At 52.8% G+C, this 17,022-nt stretch overlaps 1 protein-coding gene across 2 annotated transcripts; it reads right to left on the bottom strand.

Moving 5' to 3' along the window:
• Window positions 1-1,904: 1,904 nt before the first annotated feature.
• Window positions 1,905-17,008, bottom strand: LOC308147664 (ATP-dependent RNA helicase DDX3X-like). 2 transcript variants are annotated; one of them, XM_080519952.1, is made up of 19 exons: window positions 16,697-17,008; window positions 15,563-15,614; window positions 14,838-14,897; window positions 13,615-13,800; window positions 13,365-13,467; window positions 13,163-13,291; window positions 12,977-13,076; window positions 12,763-12,898; window positions 12,591-12,688; window positions 12,398-12,496; window positions 12,151-12,311; window positions 11,927-12,071; window positions 10,801-10,945; window positions 9,697-9,878; window positions 6,474-6,591; window positions 6,225-6,378; window positions 6,012-6,136; window positions 4,416-4,495; window positions 1,905-4,208 (listed from the first exon to the last, which is right to left on the bottom strand). In XM_080519952.1, exons 1-18 carry the CDS (start codon window positions 16,739-16,741, stop codon window positions 4,416-4,418), a joined length of 2,118 nt encoding a protein of 705 aa, XP_080376078.1. In that variant the 5' UTR covers window positions 16,742-17,008; the 3' UTR covers window positions 1,905-4,208. The 2 variants fall into 2 exon arrangements, with proteins under 2 accessions (XP_080376078.1, XP_080376079.1); XM_080519953.1 differs by having other exon boundaries at window positions 14,838-14,894.
• Between the last annotated feature and the right edge of the window lie 14 nt (window positions 17,009-17,022).

The raw sequence follows: 17,022 nt of genomic DNA, 5'->3' as shown, positions 1-17,022 counted from the left end.
GAGTTTTCACATCTGGAAGAACCTTTCCACACGACACGCAGTAAACTGTGTAGAAACCTCTCTTATTGACACCTAAGCTACACTCGCTCACACACACACACACACACACACACACACACACACACACACACACACACACACACACACACACACACACACACACACACACACACACACACACACACACACACACACACACACACACACACACACACACACACACACACACCTCTCTGAGACCTGAAGGACATGTGCTACACGAGAAATGAAGTTAGTGAAGGACTTTCCGTGGGATTTCTTCTGTTTCTTAAGTCTTCCTACAACAAAGGGGCCTGCAGGCCGCAGCAATGGGAGCATAGCACCATTAATTTGTTCTCCTCCTCGCTAGGAAGCCGGCCGTCGCCGTGACGACCGACTCCACCATCGGCTCCGTTAGGGCTGGGTATTACTAACCCCTGATTTAAGGCATCAAAAGGTTTTTTTGTTTTTTTTTGTTTTGTTTTGTTTTTTCGGAAAATGACCGCGAAAAAAAACTAAAACTAAAGTGCTTGGTTCATCAATGAAAACTGAGGTTTACTATACAAATGTTTTTTGTTTTTTTTTTACTTTGAAAAACCCAGACCTGCAGTGGCCACACAGGAACACGGTGAGCGAAGTTAACGGAGAGGACGCCGACCGGTGTTGCTTCCTTTTTTCCCCCCTTCCCGCCCCGAAAAGCCGCCGGTGCGCTCTAGAAATGTGTCCCCGTCACACGCCGCACATGCAGAGTTCCACTTGAAAGGACTAGACCATAAAATCTCCCACTGTCGTCCCCCGGCATGATTTTTCTTAATATAACATCTGGATTGAACAAAATACCCAGCCCTAAAAAAAACAACAACAACAACAAAAACATCAACAACCTAAAAACCAGTTTAAACAGTGACTCAGCAAAACGTGCCCGAGTTTCATCTGATTCACTCCTGCTGGTTTGTGAACGGAGCATAGATTTAAAAAAAGGAAAAGAATGATAATAATAATAAAATGTCATAAAAAGCTAGCGACGGGGCGACGGAGGGTACGAGCTCCGGCGCTCGGGGGGGGGGGGGCGTAGCACAGTGACGGCTGAGTGATGCAGTTTAGTGGTAAAACACAGCGGACAGATAAAACGTGTCCGCTCCAGGGAATAAAAACAAAGTAGGTCAAACAAAACACTGCATAACAATCATGTAAAAGTCCCTGCTGTACAAGTGGCTCCTTCATGTGGACTCACCACTGCCCCCTACTGGCTGTTACAAGGCACAGCATCGTCTGGACTGGGAATCGTTCTCCTAGCGGTTGGACTAAAATATCAGCGTGTTGAAAGGAGCAAGGCAAAAAGTCTGACGCCTACATGAGCCGGCGAAAAAGTGCAAATGAAAAATTGTTTGTTTTTTTTGTTTTTTTTCTCTGTATATGCAAGCAAATCCTTCATATTTGATTGTCATTTGCAACGTATTGTTCTACCATTGCTGCAGGAGATCAAATAAAGTGTGTGTTGGTATTCTCATGGTCTCGGTTGGTTCAACAGGCACTGAATCAAGAAATCAAAGGTAGAAATTAAATCACCCGTCGGGACACTTCTAACAGTTCTGGTCAACATGTGAATCACTGATTCAACCGGCGCTCATCGTAGTTAAGCCTGTTTAAACTGCCGTCTCGTCTTTTTGATTTCCTCTAGCGGACGGTTGAACCACGAAGGAAGGGAATCCGTCGCGGAGTGAAGTTTACCTGCAAATGTTTGGGGGGTTTTTCTAGACGCTTCCAGTCACTGACAGCCCCACTCTTGATTTTGAGACGATTTTTAAGAGACCGGCTTCTTTGCACTAACAAGAAAAAAAAAAGAGAAAAAAGAAAAGAAAAATTATAAATGACCTGCTGTCTGCTTGAATCTTCAACCTAATTATTATTATTATTACTTCTTTAAACGTGTGAAGACTGACCTCACGTTGAAAGTGGTCGAAAACAAATTATCATAGAAAACAGGAATTAAAAAAAAAAAAAAAAAAAATGAAATCTTACTAAAGCCCGCAATAAAATTGTACCTATTTGCTCGGCAGTTTTTTTGTTTGTTTTATTTTTTTTTTAACTTCTTGACCAAAAAAACAACAACACTTGCATATGTCTTATTGTCTTGGTCCAGCCTGTCAAAGCCAGGGGGCAATGTGAAGCGTCCAGACGGAATGGTGTCAACACAATGAAAGTAAATACCAGGAATTGTTCAAATTGCCCACTGAGCTCTGCTCGCCAGACACGTCTGGCCCAATGATGAGTGACACTTCTTTTTTTTACTTTGTACAGATCAAGTGTTTCACTTGGAACCCACATTCCCTTCCTGTGGAGTTTCCCTCCTGGTTTGTTTTTTTTTACTTCTTTTCTTTTCCGGAGGGAGTTGAACTATTTACATTTATTCTCTTCTCGTAAAACTCAAGAACTAAAAATTAACTCCCCGTTTCCCCCACTAGGCGGCGACGTTTGGCTATTGGACCCGGCGGCGGGGGAGGGGGAGTCGGGTTCCATCGGGGGGCGACGGCGGCGCGTTCTGCGGCACATTTTAGACGAATCGGGCGTCGGGGGAGGGGTGGAGGAGGGAGGGGGTCGTCCGGGTTTTTTGTTTTTTTTGCCGCTCTCGAAAAAGTCGCTACAGGTTTTCTCGAAAAAAGAAAGAAAAAAAAAGAAAAGAAGAAGATGGACTTCCATTCTCTTTGGTTTGTCGGTAAGAAGAATTAAAATGTGCTGCAGAGAACGTCGTTGTTTAATTCTACTTTTTTCAGTTTTCCTCCCTGGCGTCAAACCGAATGAAGAAACAGGAATGACGACAATATTTAGTTGTAGTTTTGGAGAAGACTCTTGGTGGAACTCTCCAGGATAGAGTGAGCAAGACAATTTTGAACTCTTTCAGTTGTGTATCCCCCCCTACATGTGTTTTTTTTTTTTATTTATTCTTTCATTTATTTATTTACTTATTTTGGCAAACGAGAGTTTTCAATGTTTGGGTGGCGGAACGCGGGAGGCGCTGTTCTCCAGGACGCGGCGGCGGGCCAGTCTTGTCTCCGGGCGGGATAGCCGGGACGGCAACGCGCCCGCCGGGAGAAACGGCGCCGCGAGGCGAGGATGTCACACACACACACACACACACACACACACACACACACACACACACACACACACACACACACACACACACACACACACACACACACACACACACACACACACACACACACACACACACACACACACACACACACACACACACACGTCGATGAGGAGGACTCCGATCCCCGAAGCGTAAAACCACAAGTTCTCTGTGTTTTGTTGTCGTCCTTGGTTTTTAGTTTTTTTCTCTCCCGGGACAAATGTGATGCTAACGTTCAACGTCTCCGTGGTTGTAAGCGTTCAGGAATCGTCCTCAACGATGAATTGTTCACCTCGATAGAAAGATAAGGAATCGCTTTGACTTTTCCTCATCAAGATTTGTTTCATTTTTATTTAGTTTTATTTTTTTTGCCAAGGTTTGATTCAGTTCAAGCCTAGTTTGTTTCCTTCCACTGGAAATAAAGAAACCCTTGAACCCATACATGACATTAAATACACTTTTTGTTGTTGGCCTATGCGTGCAGCCAGTTTTCATGGCCATCAAAAGAAAAGAAAAAAGAAAAAGGAAAGAGAAAGTTCCTATTGTTAAAAAGGCACAGTACAGAAACAATTGATTCTCCATGATGAACAAAGTAAAAATGCCGCCGTAGCCGACGGCATTTCCGCGACTGGGCGCTTCGGTTCCGTCCGGACGTCTTCCTCAAATCTCAGTAACTCATGGTTTTAAAATGTGGAGGGGAAAAACAAACAAACATAAAAAAACAACAAAGAAAGAAACAAATCAAGCCAAAACATTAGGAGTCGTGGTGAGACTCGGTGTGTTTGTATGCAGACGACTCCTCTGCTCTCGTCGTAGAAAAGGATCGGACAACGTGGCCATGCGCTAAATACAAACCACTCCTGGTGTCGGCTCAATGCACACAACAACAACAACAAAAGAAAAACACACACACACACACACACACACGATGGTCTAAATCTAAAAATGAAAATGGGGGTCCCCCCTCCCTCCTCCTCCCTCTCTTCTTCGCGGCCCTACGTTTCTACACGGCGGGGAAGTGTTGGACTGGAGAGGGGGAGACGGACAAAACCTTTTTGTGAGGACAGGAAGTGAAGGACAGGAAGTGAAGGACAGGAAGCACAGAAATAAAAGTCAATGAAACAGGGTTGGGAGGAAGAGGCTCTAGAAATGACTTGTTTTACAACATGCAGTGGGGTTTTTCTTTCTGGGGGGGGGGGGGGGGGGGAGGATGGAGGGAGTGGAAAGAGGAGGAGGAGGAGGAGGAGGAGGGACAAACCTAGTTGCCCCACCAGTCGACTTGAGAGTGTGAGTAGTTTCCCCCGTAGCCGTCGCTCGTGTAGAAGTTTCCAAATCCACCTGAGGAGGTGAAGAGACAGAGAGGAGGAGGTGAAGGAGGAGTGAAGAGAAAGAGAGGAGGAGGTGAAGGAGGAGTGAAGAGAAAGAGAGGAGGAGGTGAAGAGAAAGAGAGGAGGAGGTGAAGAGACAGAGAGGAGGAGGTGAAGGAGGAGTGAAGAGACAGAGAGGAGGAGGTGAAGAGACAGAGAGGAGGAGGTGAAGGAGGAGTGAAGACAAAGAGAGGAGGAGGTGAAGGAGGAGTGAAGACAAAGAGAGGAGGAGGTGAAGGAGGAGTGAAGAGAAAGAGGAGGAGTGAAGAGAAAGAGAGGAGGAGGTGAAGGAGGAGTGAAGAGACAGAGAGGAGGAGGTGAAGGAGGAGTGAAGACAAAGAGAGGAGGAGGTGAAGGAGGAGTGAAGACAAAGAGAGGAGGAGGTGAAGGAGGAGTGAAGAGAAAGAGGAGGAGTGAAGAGACAGAGAGGAGGAGGTGAAGGAGGAGTGAAGAGAAAGAGAGGAGGAGGTGAAGGAGGAGTGAAGAGAAAGAAAGGAGGAGGTGAAGGAGGAGTGAAGAGAAAGAGAGGAGGAGGTGAAGGAGGAGTGAAGAGAAAGAGAGGAGGAGGTGAAGGAGGAGTGAAGAGAAAGAGGAGGAGTGAAGAGACAGAGAGGAGGAGGTGAAGGAGGAGTGAAGAGAAAGAGAGGAGGAGGTGAAGAGAAAGAGAGGAGGAGGTGAAGAGACAGAGCGGAGGAGGTGAAGGAGGAGTGAAGAGAAAGAGAGGAGGAGGTGAAGGAGGAGTGAAGAGAAAGAAAGGAGGAGGTGAAGGAGGAGTGAAGAGAAAGAGAGGAGGAGGTGAAGGAGGAGTGAAGAGAAAGAGAGGAGGAGGTGAAGGAGGAGTGAAGAGAAAGAGGAGGAGTGAAGAGACAGAGAGGAGGAGGTGAAGGAGGAGTGAAGAGAAAGAGAGGAGGAGGTGAAGGAGGAGTGAAGAGAAAGAAAGGAGGAGGTGAAGGAGGAGTGAAGAGAAAGAGAGGAGGAGGTGAAGGAGGAGTGAAGAGAAAGAGGAGTGAAGAGACAGAGAGGAGGAGGTGAAGGAGGAGTGAAGAGAAAGAGAGGAGGTGAAGGAGGAGTGACGAGAAAGAGGAGGAGTGAAGAGAAAGAGAGGAGGTGAAGGAGGAGTGAAGAGAAAGAGAGGAGGAGGTGAAGGAGGAGTGAAGAGAAAGAGGAGGAGGTGAAGAGAAAGAGAGGAGGTGTAAAGGTGAAGAGGAGGAGTAAAGGTGAAGAGAAAGAGAGGAGGAGTAAAGGTGAAGAGGAGTAGTAAAGGTGAAGAGGAGTAAAGGTGAAGAGGAGTAAAGGTGAAGAGGAGTAAAGGTGAAGAGGAGTAAAGGTGAAGAGTAGTAAAGGTGAAGAGGAGTAAAGGTGAAGAGGAGTAAAGGTGAAGAGGAGTAAAGGTGAAGAGGAGTAGTAAAGGTGAAGAGGAGTAAAGGTGAAGAGGAGTAGTAAAGGTGAAGAGGAGGAGGTGAAGGTGAAGAGGAGGTGGTCCTCACCTCCTCCGAAGCCCCGGTTCCCCCCGTGTCCAGCCTGGTTCCGGCCCCCGCGGCCCCCGAAGCCCCCGGCGCCGCCGCCGGCCGCCGTCTGGCGGTAGTCCCTCGCTCCGAACCCGCCGGAGAACCTGGAGAGAGAGAGAGAGAGTGGGCGGGCGAGCGGAGCCAGTGCAGCTCAGCAGGGTGGAGGAGGAGGAGGAGGTGGAGGAGGCTCACCTCTTGGAGCGCCCCCTGCTGCTACTCTTGTGCTGGTGCTCGTAGGCCAGGCTCTCCAGCCAGGAGGGCACCTCCTGCTTGGCCTCCACCAGGATGTCCAGCAGGTCCTTGGTGATGTTCCCGTTCTTGTCGTTGAAGAAGGAGGTGGCCAGTCCTACGAGCCAACAGGAAGTCAACACGGCTGCTCTCTGCACACCCTGCGGATGTGGGGCGGGGCTTAACACCCTGTGGACGTGGGGCGGGGCTTACCCAGGTTCCCCACGCGTCCCGTACGCCCGATGCGGTGGACGTACTCCTCGATGTCGCTGGGCAGGTCGAAGTTGATCACATGCTTCACGTTGGAGATGTCCAGGCCGCGGGCCGCCACCTACAACACCACAGAAGAAGAGGAGGGAGAGCCTGTCAGAGCTCTCTCTCTCTCTGTCTCTCTCTCTCTCTCTCTCTCTCTCTCTCTCCAACATGACAGACACGGTTGTTCACCAGACAAATGTTGTCATCCACAATCGTTATCTTTAGTTTTCCATATTTCTGTTTTCCCTCGCGGTTTGTTTTTCCCTCTTCTTCTTCTTCTTCGTTGTTTATGAGGCACTTCCAGAATCCGAAGCAACCAATCAGAATTCAATGCCCGCCCTGAATTTCTGTGATTGGTGGACAACTGTGTCTGTGAGCAGAGAGAAACTGAGTCTCAAACTCAAAGTGCTACTAGCGCTGCACTATTCATTGTTTGATGTTCCCGTGGCTCGCCCACAATGCTGGCACACACACAACCCCGTAGGGCGCTGGCTGTGGTGTGGTGTGGTGTGGTGAGGTGAGGTGAGGTGAGGTGAGGTGAGGTGAGGTGAGGTGAGGTGAGGTGAGGTGAGGTGAGGTGAGGTGAGGTGAGGTGAGGTGAGGTGAGGTGAGGTGTGGTGTGGTGTGGTGTGGTGTGGTGTGGTGAGGTGAGGTGAGGTGAGGTGAGGTGAGGTGAGGTGTGGTGTGGTGTGGTGTGGTGTGGTGTGGTGAGGTGAGGTGAGGTGAGGTGAGGTGTGGTGTGGTGTGGTGTGGTGTGGTGTGGTGAGGTGAGGTGAGGTGAGGTGAGGTGTGGTGAGGTGTGGTGTGGTGTGGTGTGGTGAGGTGAGGTGAGGTGAGGTGAGGTGTGGTGAGGTGTGGTGTGGTGTGGTGAGGTGAGGTGAGGTGAGGTGAGGTGAGGTGTGGTGTGGTGTGGTGTGGTGTGGTGAGGTGAGGTGAGGTGAGGTGAGGTGAGGCGTGGCGTGGCGTGGCGTGGCGTGGCGTGGCGTGGCGAGGCGAGGCGAGGCGAGGCGAGGCGAGGCGAGGCGTGGCGTGGCGTGGCGTGGCGTGGCGTGGCGTGGCGTGGCGAGGCGAGGCGAGGCGAGGCGAGGCGAGGCGAGGCGAGGCGAGGCGAGGCGAGGCGTGGCGTGGCGTGGCGTGGCGAGGCGAGGCGAGGCGAGGCGAGGCGAGGCGAGGCGAGGCGAGGCGAGGCGAGGCGAGGCGTGGCGTGGTGAGGTGAGGTGAGGTGAGGTGAGGTGTGGCGTGGCGTGGCGTGGCGTGGCGTGGCGAGGTGTGGTGTGGTGTGGTGAGGTGTGGTGTGGTGAGGTGAGGTGAGGTGAGGTGTGGTGTGGTGTGGTGAGGTGTGGTGAGGTGTGGTGAGGTGTGGTGAGGTGAGGCAGCTGACCGCTGTGGCCACCAGGATGGGGCACTTCCCGGAGCGGAACTGGCTCAGGGCCTCCTCGCGGTCCCTCTGGGACCGGTGGTGGTGTGGTGAGGTGAGGTGAGGTGAGGTAAGGTGTGGTGAGGTGAGGTGTGGTGAGGTGAGGTGAGGTGAGGTAAGGTGTGGTGAGGTGAGGTGTGGTGAGGTGAGGTGAGGCAGCTGACCGCTGTGGCCACCAGGATGGGGCACTTCCCGGAGCGGAACTGGCTCAGGGCCTCCTCGCGGTCCCTCTGGGACCGGTGGTGGTGTGGTGAGGTGAGGTGAGGTGTGGTGAGGTGAGGTGAGGTGTGGTGAGGTGTGGTGTGGTGTGGTGTGGTGAGGTGAGGTGAGGTGAGGTGAGGTGAGGTGAGGTGTGGTGTGGTGTGGTGTGGTGAGGTGAGGTGAGGTGAGGTGAGGTGAGGTGAGGTGTGGTGTGGTGTGGTGTGGTGAGGTGAGGTGAGGTGAGGTGAGGTGAGGTGAGGTGTGGTGAGGTGTGGTGTGGTGTGGTGAGGTGAGGTGAGGTGAGGTGAGGTGAGGTGTGGTGTGGTGTGGTGTGGTGTGGTGAGGTGAGGTGAGGTGAGGTGAGGTGAGGCGTGGCGTGGCGTGGCGTGGCGTGGCGTGGCGTGGCGAGGCGAGGCGAGGCGAGGCGAGGCGAGGCGAGGCGTGGCGTGGCGTGGCGTGGCGTGGCGTGGCGTGGCGAGGCGAGGCGAGGCGAGGCGAGGCGAGGCGAGGCGAGGCGTGGCGTGGCGTGGCGTGGCGAGGCGAGGCGAGGCGAGGCGAGGCGAGGCGAGGCGAGGCGAGGCGTGGCGTGGTGAGGTGAGGTGAGGTGAGGTGAGGTGTGGCGTGGCGTGGCGTGGCGTGGCGTGGCGAGGTGTGGTGTGGTGTGGTGAGGTGTGGTGTGGTGAGGTGAGGTGAGGTGAGGTGTGGTGTGGTGTGGTGAGGTGTGGTGAGGTGTGGTGAGGTGTGGTGAGGTGAGGCAGCTGACCGCTGTGGCCACCAGGATGGGGCACTTCCCGGAGCGGAACTGGCTCAGGGCCTCCTCGCGGTCCCTCTGGGACCGGTGGTGGTGTGGTGAGGTGAGGTGAGGTGAGGTAAGGTGTGGTGAGGTGAGGTGTGGTGAGGTGAGGTGAGGTGAGGTAAGGTGTGGTGAGGTGAGGTGTGGTGAGGTGAGGTGAGGCAGCTGACCGCTGTGGCCACCAGGATGGGGCACTTCCCGGAGCGGAACTGGCTCAGGGCCTCCTCGCGGTCCCTCTGGGACCGGTGGTGGTGTGGTGAGGTGAGGTGAGGTGTGGTGAGGTGAGGTGAGGTGTGGTGAGGTAAGGTATGGTGAGGTGTGGTGAGGTGAGGTGAGGTGAGGTGTGGTGAGGTGAGGTGAGGCAGCTGACCGCTGTGGCCACCAGGATGGGGCACTTCCCGGAGCGGAACTGGCTCAGGGCCTCCTCGCGGTCCCTCTGGGACCGGTGGTGGTGTGGTGAGGTGAGGTGAGGTGAGGTAAGGTGTGGTGAGGTGAGGTGTGGTGAGGTGAGGTGAGGTGAGGTAAGGTGTGGTGAGGTGAGGTGTGGTGAGGTGAGGTGAGGTAGCTGACCGCTGTGGCCACCAGGATGGGGCACTTCCCGGAGCGGAACTGGCTCAGGGCCTCCTCGCGGTCCCTCTGGGACCGGTGGTGGTGTGGTGAGGTGAGGTGAGGTGTGGTGAGGTGAGGTGAGGTGTGGTGAGGTAAGGTATGGTGAGGTGTGGTGAGGTGAGGTGAGGTGAGGTGTGGTGAGGTGAGGTGAGGCAGCTGACCGCTGTGGCCACCAGGATGGGGCACTTCCCGGAGCGGAACTGGCTCAGGGCCTCCTCGCGGTCCCTCTGGGACCGGTCGCCGTGGATACTGGTGCAGGCGTAGCCCTCGCGGTACAGGAAGTCCTCCAGGGCGTCGGCGCCCTTCTTGGTCTCCACGAACACCAGGGTCAGCGAGTCCTTGCCTGGTCCAGGAGACAGACGGGTTCAGTCAGTGAAACATGCAGGCCAGGGGTGGTTCAACCTGGAAATATAGACTGTTCACTGGAGCTCTATATTTCCACGGAGGAGCTTCTTCAAATCAAAACAACACAACAAGGGATGCAGTGTCAAAACAAAGGACAACAAACAATAACGGGTGGCGTTGAAAACAACCAACATCACTGTGGTTTCATGCAATCGCTGGTCGAGGCCCTGATGGAAAGAATTCTCCCCTTAAATTAGCCGCATAGATTGTTTTGTTGTTTGTTTGTTTGCTGTAGCAAGGCCACGAGCCGACTCTCTCCATCACGGCTGCAGACGCCATAAAGTCCACGTGACGGACGTCCCGGGATGGAAAACGGAAACACAATGAGCGGTGATGACGGTGAGATGGTGCACAAGAGCTGGAACTGAAAGAAACCAAGAGGCTCTCCGGCGACAGAGAAGTCAAGTAGTCAGGCAAAACTATAGAGGAAAAACAAAACAAAAAGAAAAAAAGGAAAAGAAAATGGTAAAATAAAGAGGGTTTTGTTTGTTTGTTCTTGAATTTGGATCTTACCAGGTTTCTCTATGGGGTCTCCAGTATTGTCCTGTACCTCGCTGGGAATGACTTGGAATAAAACCACACCAAACCACTGACATGTAAACTGCGGCTCAGTCAACAAAAAGAAAACAAGAAAAGAAAAAAACAAAAAGCAAAAAACAAAAAAAAACACTGACTTGATTTTTAAAGGGTAAAATGAGTATTATTTTCACTAAATAGAAAAACAACACACAACGTGGTAAAGTAGGGGCTAAAATGTGAATGGCAACATGTTAATAGCAGAAAGGGATGATGGGATTAAATAGTGTGTGTGTGCAGCAGCGCCGACACAGACGGGGGGGTCCAACCAGACGGTTCCTCACCGGTGGCGCTCAGCAGGTCCAGGAGGAAGGACCTCTTGTCGCTCTCCTCCACCCACACCACCTTCTGGGTGATGTTCTCCGAGGTGGAGCCCACTCTGCCCACGGCCAGGAAGATGTACTCCTCCAGGAAGTCTCGGGCCAGGATCTGTGGGGGAAGTGGACGCCCATCTCTTTAAAGTCCCAGTGAAGTGAAGGTTCCACCTCCAAAACGCTTCGAGAACGTTTTCCTGCTAACTGGCTGAAGGCTAACATGTTAAAACACGACAATCGGCGAGAAAATAGCCGCTAAACGGCGCTATTTCCTCTGCTGGGCGGAGCTTCTGACAATAACAGAGTGACATCACGAGTTGTGCACACGCCCAAGTTGTGTTTACATGATGGAGGATCAGAGTTTTCACCACGAAGAGGCTGAATTGAACCAGATTTCATCATCATGGTCATTTCAAACCCAGTGATTGATGAAGAAGACACAGAAGGTGGTTCTGCCATCGGTGACCCCGTCTGGAACATGTTGGAGGAAGCAGAAGACGCTTCGTCCTCCATTCGTCCTCGTCTCCTCGCCTCAGCAGCCGCCACTTTTCACCTTTGAGGCTTTGAGGCTCCTGACTTTTGGCAGAACGACCGGCTTCCTGGATCCAACACGTCCAAGAGCTAGAAGACTGTGGAATCACTGAAGATGAGTCCAGGTGTTACTTGATCGTCTACTCGCCGCCCCAGCTAGCGCCTCCCACTAGCTGCGCGAGCTAACAGCTAGCCGCTCCCGCCACCCGTGCTCCTTTCCTCCTCTCTGGTCTCTTCCAGGCTCAATGTTTCATCAAGGCTCATAAAACGCCGACTATAACTTCAAAACAGTGTAAAAACTTGGATATTTAAGAGGAAAACAAGCCGATATAAACACAACAGATCGAGACCTGCACAACTCGTGACATCACACATAGGCTCCGCCCACAATGGCCCACGAAGAAGGATTCCCCCGACTTCCTCGGATGCAGATTCAAAATTCAAATAACTTTGTTATGCGACAACAGTGGTGGGGCAGAGTCAGAGGAACCTTACAAGTAGAACCCAACTATAAGGGGAAGCCACTTTTGAGGGGTTGGGCGGAGGGCGGCGCCTGGAGACACACCTGGATCTCTTTGGGGAAGGTGGCGCTGAACATCATGGTTTGCCGGATGCCTTTGTGCGGCATGGTGTCCTGCTCCACGATGCGGCGGATCTGCGGCTCGAAGCCCATGTCCAACATGCGGTCGGCCTCGTCCAGCACCAGGTACCTGGAAGCCGGCACACCCGTCGCCGTTATGACGTGCTTCGCCGCGCCGTAGGGCGGACCGTGTCTCGCCCGGGTCTTACTTGCAGTAGTCCAGGCCGATCTTGCCCCTCTCCATCATGTCCACCAGGCGTCCCGGCGTGGCCACCAGCAGGTGGCAGCCTCGCTCCAATTCTCGGATCTGCTGGCCGATGTCGGCGCCGCCGTACACCACACAGGGGCGCACCCTGGAGCGGTACGAGAACTGGACCGAGAGACAAAGGAGTCAGACTGGTTCAGAAAGTCTTTTGTTCCGGTCAGCGTTTGTTTGTTTGTTTGTTTGTGTCCTACCTTCCTGGCTTCGTCGTAGATCTGCAGGGCCAGTTCTCTGGTGGGCGCCAGGACCAGAGAGATGGGGTACTGCTTACGGCGACCGTACTTTCCATTCTCCTGCAGCAGGAACGCAACGTTTCAGTGGAGAATGAAGCCACGGAGCGAAATCCCTCCCGGGGTTTTGTTTGTTTTTTCTACTGCGTTGAACTACCTGCCCGGAAGCTTTGGCGGCGTTCAGCGCTTCTCCTGGGCCGTCGGTGTAGATCTGGCTGAGGATGGGCAGCAGGAACGCCGCCGTTTTCCCAGATCCTGGGGAAACGAAGCCCAATGCTCAGCCGCACGCATCAACCATCAACGTCAAGGTGTGGTTTGGTTGACCCTACCCGTCTGTGCGCAGGCCATGAGGTCTCTCTTGGACTTGACGATGGGAATGGCGTACTTCTGGACCGGGGTCGGTCTGGTATACCGACTCAGCCCAATGTTGCCCATGACGATCTCGCCCATGTCCACGTCCTGGAACTGTCACATGACCAACAGAGACGGTTTCAGCAGGAGGGGGAAGGGCGTGAGGCGACACGGCGGGACGGTGAGTCTTACGCTCTCGATGTGGTGGGGGCAGTTCTGCCCCGTCGCCTCCACGGGAATGTCGTCGTATTTCTCAAAGTTGATGCCCGTGTTGCTGCCGGAGAACAACTCGCTGCAGGGGGGAAGGGGGGGGGGGGGACAGCGTCAGGGTTCTACATCCCGTTCACCCGTTCCCTGCTCAGAGGATCTCACGCTCACTGTTCAAGGCGTTCGTTCCGTGCCGTGGGCTTGGACCAGTCGCCCTCTTCTCTGGACTCCTCCACCCAGCGGCTGTTTCCTCCGCCGCCGCCGCCGCCGCCACCGCCTCCGAACCCGCCGTGGTCGAACCTGGGGGCCGTGGAGGTTTGAAATGCACGTGACGCGACTCGTGTGTGTGTGTGTGTGTGTGTGTGGCGCTCACCTCCCCCTGTTGGCGTTGCCTCTGTCACTGAAGAATGCAGACTTCCCTCGGTTGTTGCCAAAACTGCTATAGGCGTCCTTGGCTGTGTTCCAGCCTCCAGCATCTGACAGGAGATTAAACACATACCTTCAGCCGCGGCACCATTTAAAAGAGGGGGGTGGGGGTGTGGGGGGGGGCGAGGAGCTGAGTCCGTTCAGACAAGTGAAGCACGAAAGCTTGGTCTCCCATCAGAACTCCTCCTCGGACCTACCGAAGCTCATTGGCTGTGCCGGGTTGATGGGGTTGAAGGCGCCGCCCCTGTTGCCGCGGTAACCGCCGCCTCCGACGCCCCCCCGGCCCCGCTCCATGCGCGGCGGGCCCCGGTTGAAGGAGTTGCCGGCCATGCGGTTGTCGTGGTAGCCGTTGACGAAGTTGTTGCGGCCGCCGTCCCAGCCGTCTGCGGCGAGGGAGAAGGCAATGAGAAACCACCCCTCCCCCGTTAACACGCTGCTGCACGTTTTCATATTAGGAAGAGGTGAAGCAATAAAGACAACTGAGGCATGCCGTGGAAAATGAGTGCTGCTGTGCCCCGTTTACACAACAACGCTTTGAAAATGATGTTTGTTTACACAGAAACGGCAGAAACGGCCAGAATGAAACCACAAGAAGGTATAAACATTAACAATGTTACCACCAAGTTCGATTGTTATTGCGCTGACTGTCAAAATAAAACTACCAAGTCCCGGGAGATTATGGACAGACTGTTAGACATTACTTTAATCTTATGGTCCGTCTACTGAGCATGTGCAGAACAACTTCACTACGGCCGTGGTGCACATGAGCAGCAGCGTTCTCACCATCTACACGGAGCCTGAGCATTTTCAGAGAACTTGCATCTCCTCCCCCCCGTTTCCATGGAGACGGAGCGTTTCTAGAAAGTCCCGCTTTGGGAGCCGTCTTCAAAAACTTGCTTTTTCACTGAAAGAGGTCATATTATTCTGATTTTCAACACTTTCACATGGTTCTGTTGTTCCCAAAAACGCATTATATTCAAAGTTTATTGCCCCAAATCCATTTTCCCACCATTTGAATATAGGATCCTAGGAGCTACATTCAGAATCTGCTGTGTCTGTGAGCTGGACTAGCTCCGCCCACACATGACCATCTATGGGAAGAGGAGAAAGTGGTGCCATGTGCCAGAGCAGAGCTGCCTGATTGTGGGAGGAGTCAAAAGGGGGGGCTATCTTGATTGTGATTGGCTGAACCCCTGATGACACTATATAGGGTTTGATTAATGATTGGCTGCTTTTTAAAAACAAACCAGCCACAGAGAGAGAGGACACACTTCCTTCACTTCTGAGGCGTCGTTCCAGGTGTGGAGACGATTAGTACTGCTGGAAAACCTTTAGAAAGTGAATTTTGGATAATATGACCCCTTCAAAATAAAAGCGTTGTTGTGTAAACGGGGCCTGTGCGTTTCAGACGGTCACTTACAGTTGGCTGCAGGCGCCATAGTGTAGCCGCCCTGTCGTCCGGCAGCGAAGGCGTTTCCTGCTGGATGACAACACGGCGGTGGTTACCACAAACGCCAGCGCCGCCGTTTCGTTTTCCTACCAACCTGACACTGGCTGTACAGAGCCGTTACTCTGAGCTAGAATCGAGGCCAATAATGTAGGAACAAATGTCATTTTTCAGGGATAAAACCTGGTATAAAACCTTGCCATGGCTTCAACTTCACCCCACTTACCATTGGTGGGAGCATCGTTGTTCCGTGTATGTGGAGGAATATATCGCCCTGTGACAGAGAGGTAGGGAATCCTCTTAACATCAGCTACAGACTGAACGTCACACTAAAGACGGAAGCGAACCACGTCGTGGTGATTTCTTGTGGCGGCTAAAGGCCAGTAACTTGTATTTGTCACACAACCATGCACTTCCAGGTGGCCGGCCTGTTCTTGTGCTCAACTAAGACTGAAACCTGGCGTGAAATGAAAACACACACACCATTTATGATCACATTGTGAGCAAGTACTTCAATAAAAGGGATGTGACGATGTACACACACAAAACCATGTCATTTTGTGTCCCTGCTGCATGTAAAGTGTACGTTGGAGTCTCCTTTGGATTTTCACAAAGGGGGAGGGAAACGAAAACAAAACAACAAAGTTGGACAATTCTCTTTTTTGTTTGTTGTTGACAAAAGCAGGCAACGTGCTTACGGTTTGTTCCTCCACCTTGACCGTCCGCTCCGCTCAAGTCTAGGACAGCCAGCTGCAAGAGCAAAACCACAGTGAGGACAAAAGACAACCTGGGACAACTTCTCACGCTAAACAGACAATCTTCAATCAGCCTTCACGTTGAGAGCCCCCCATATCCCGCTCTCTATTGTCAAGGCAGCACAAAGGCCCAGTGTGTTCGGCACCACGATTCAGGGAGAAACTGCAGGTGACACAACTTGGGATTGCTGCAACTGGGCGCAAAGCCATGCTGCTGAATGACGTCACCAAACTGCACACAACACACACACACCACGTCATGATGGGGGGGGGCGAGATGAAATCTGAAATTGAATAATGTGTGCAGGACAGCAGGTGCTTCAATTAGCGTCAGCTGAAGCAAGGAGGTTGAGCTCGATCGTGTTTGTGCGCGCGGATCCCCGGTGAACCGGCCGATTTGTGGAAGTTCGACCAGCATCGGTCGTTTGAACGAATCAAAGCGTCCAGTGAGAACACGCAGTACTTTCTGTTGCCATCCTGCTGCATGGCCACTGAGGCTCTACGTTGCTGGTGACGCAGAAGAAATGACCATTTATTTTTTTATTTATTTGGAGAGGGGGGAGTTTTTGTTGTTTTATTGGTGGGGTTTTTGTTTTTGTTTTTGAAAGCAAAGTCAAACATTCGTCGTCTGAAAACGTCCCACATGACCGATGCCCGCGATGCTCGTGCGGCAGCGCCGCTCGGCTCCATCCCCGCACACCTCCATTTTATAACCACGACAAACGCAGCGAACATAATAGTGGCTGGGGTGCGCTTCATATCCTCACCCGGGCGAGCCGGCCGAGGCCGCGGGGCTCCGCTCGGTCGGCCACACGGTCGAAAGAGACATTTACAAAACGGCTCGTTACTGGAGCACACGCGGGGAGGAATCGGGAACACGAACGGGTGGGGAGGGGGGGAGGGGGGGTGCGTGCTCCTCCGCTCTGCGGCTCGCGGCGCAAATCAAGCGCACCTAATGCTACCTAGCAGAATAGCATCTGGTTTAGCGGCGCTCGGCTAACCGGCAAGCTAACATTTATCCGAACCGTTATTACACTTTTCGCCGGCGAGACTTCACGCGACACGGCCTCTGCTTACCTGCTGTTCTAGACCGTGGGCATTTTCGACGGCCACATGACTCATAACTATTGAATACGGAGGAAAAATGATGCCGCTGGAAAAAGGACCTCTTTGTTTGCCGGGTTTGATGTTGTTATTTCTCCTCTGCCTCTGCGGGGACGGCAGATGACAGCTATCTCATTGGCTTCAACAGTCGCTTCTCGAAACTGCGAGTGAAGGATTCTTTGTGGCGGTAAAGTCCTCGACTTGCTTAGTTTTTTGTTGCTTTGAACGATGATACTTCGTGCAAACTCAGCTTATGTCGGTTTGCTGGTCCAGCTGAAGCCGAGATGGAGCCGTCATGG

This window comes from Blennius ocellaris, assembly GCF_963422515.1.
Source record: "Blennius ocellaris genome assembly, chromosome: 24".
Classification (NCBI taxonomy): domain Eukaryota; kingdom Metazoa; phylum Chordata; class Actinopteri; order Blenniiformes; family Blenniidae; genus Blennius; species Blennius ocellaris.
Note: the sequence above shows the minus strand (reverse complement) of the source record. Positions and strands in the feature narration are given on the sequence as shown.

What these genes read in the sequence shown, in the direction of transcription:
- LOC308147664 (XM_080519952.1), bottom strand. Translation starts at nt 16,741, where the DNA reads ATGAGTCATGTGGCCGTCGAAAATGCCCACGGTCTAGAACAGCAG. An exon ending in TCAAGGTGGAGGAACAAACC is followed by an intron (nt 14,898 to 15,562) that starts GTAAGCACGTTG and finishes GTTGTCATCCAG; the next exon opens with CAGGAAACGCCTTCGCTGCC. An exon ending in CGGAACGAACGCCTTGAACA is followed by an intron (nt 13,077 to 13,162) that starts GTGAGCGTGAGA and finishes TCCCCCCTGCAG; the next exon opens with CGAGTTGTTCTCCGGCAGCA.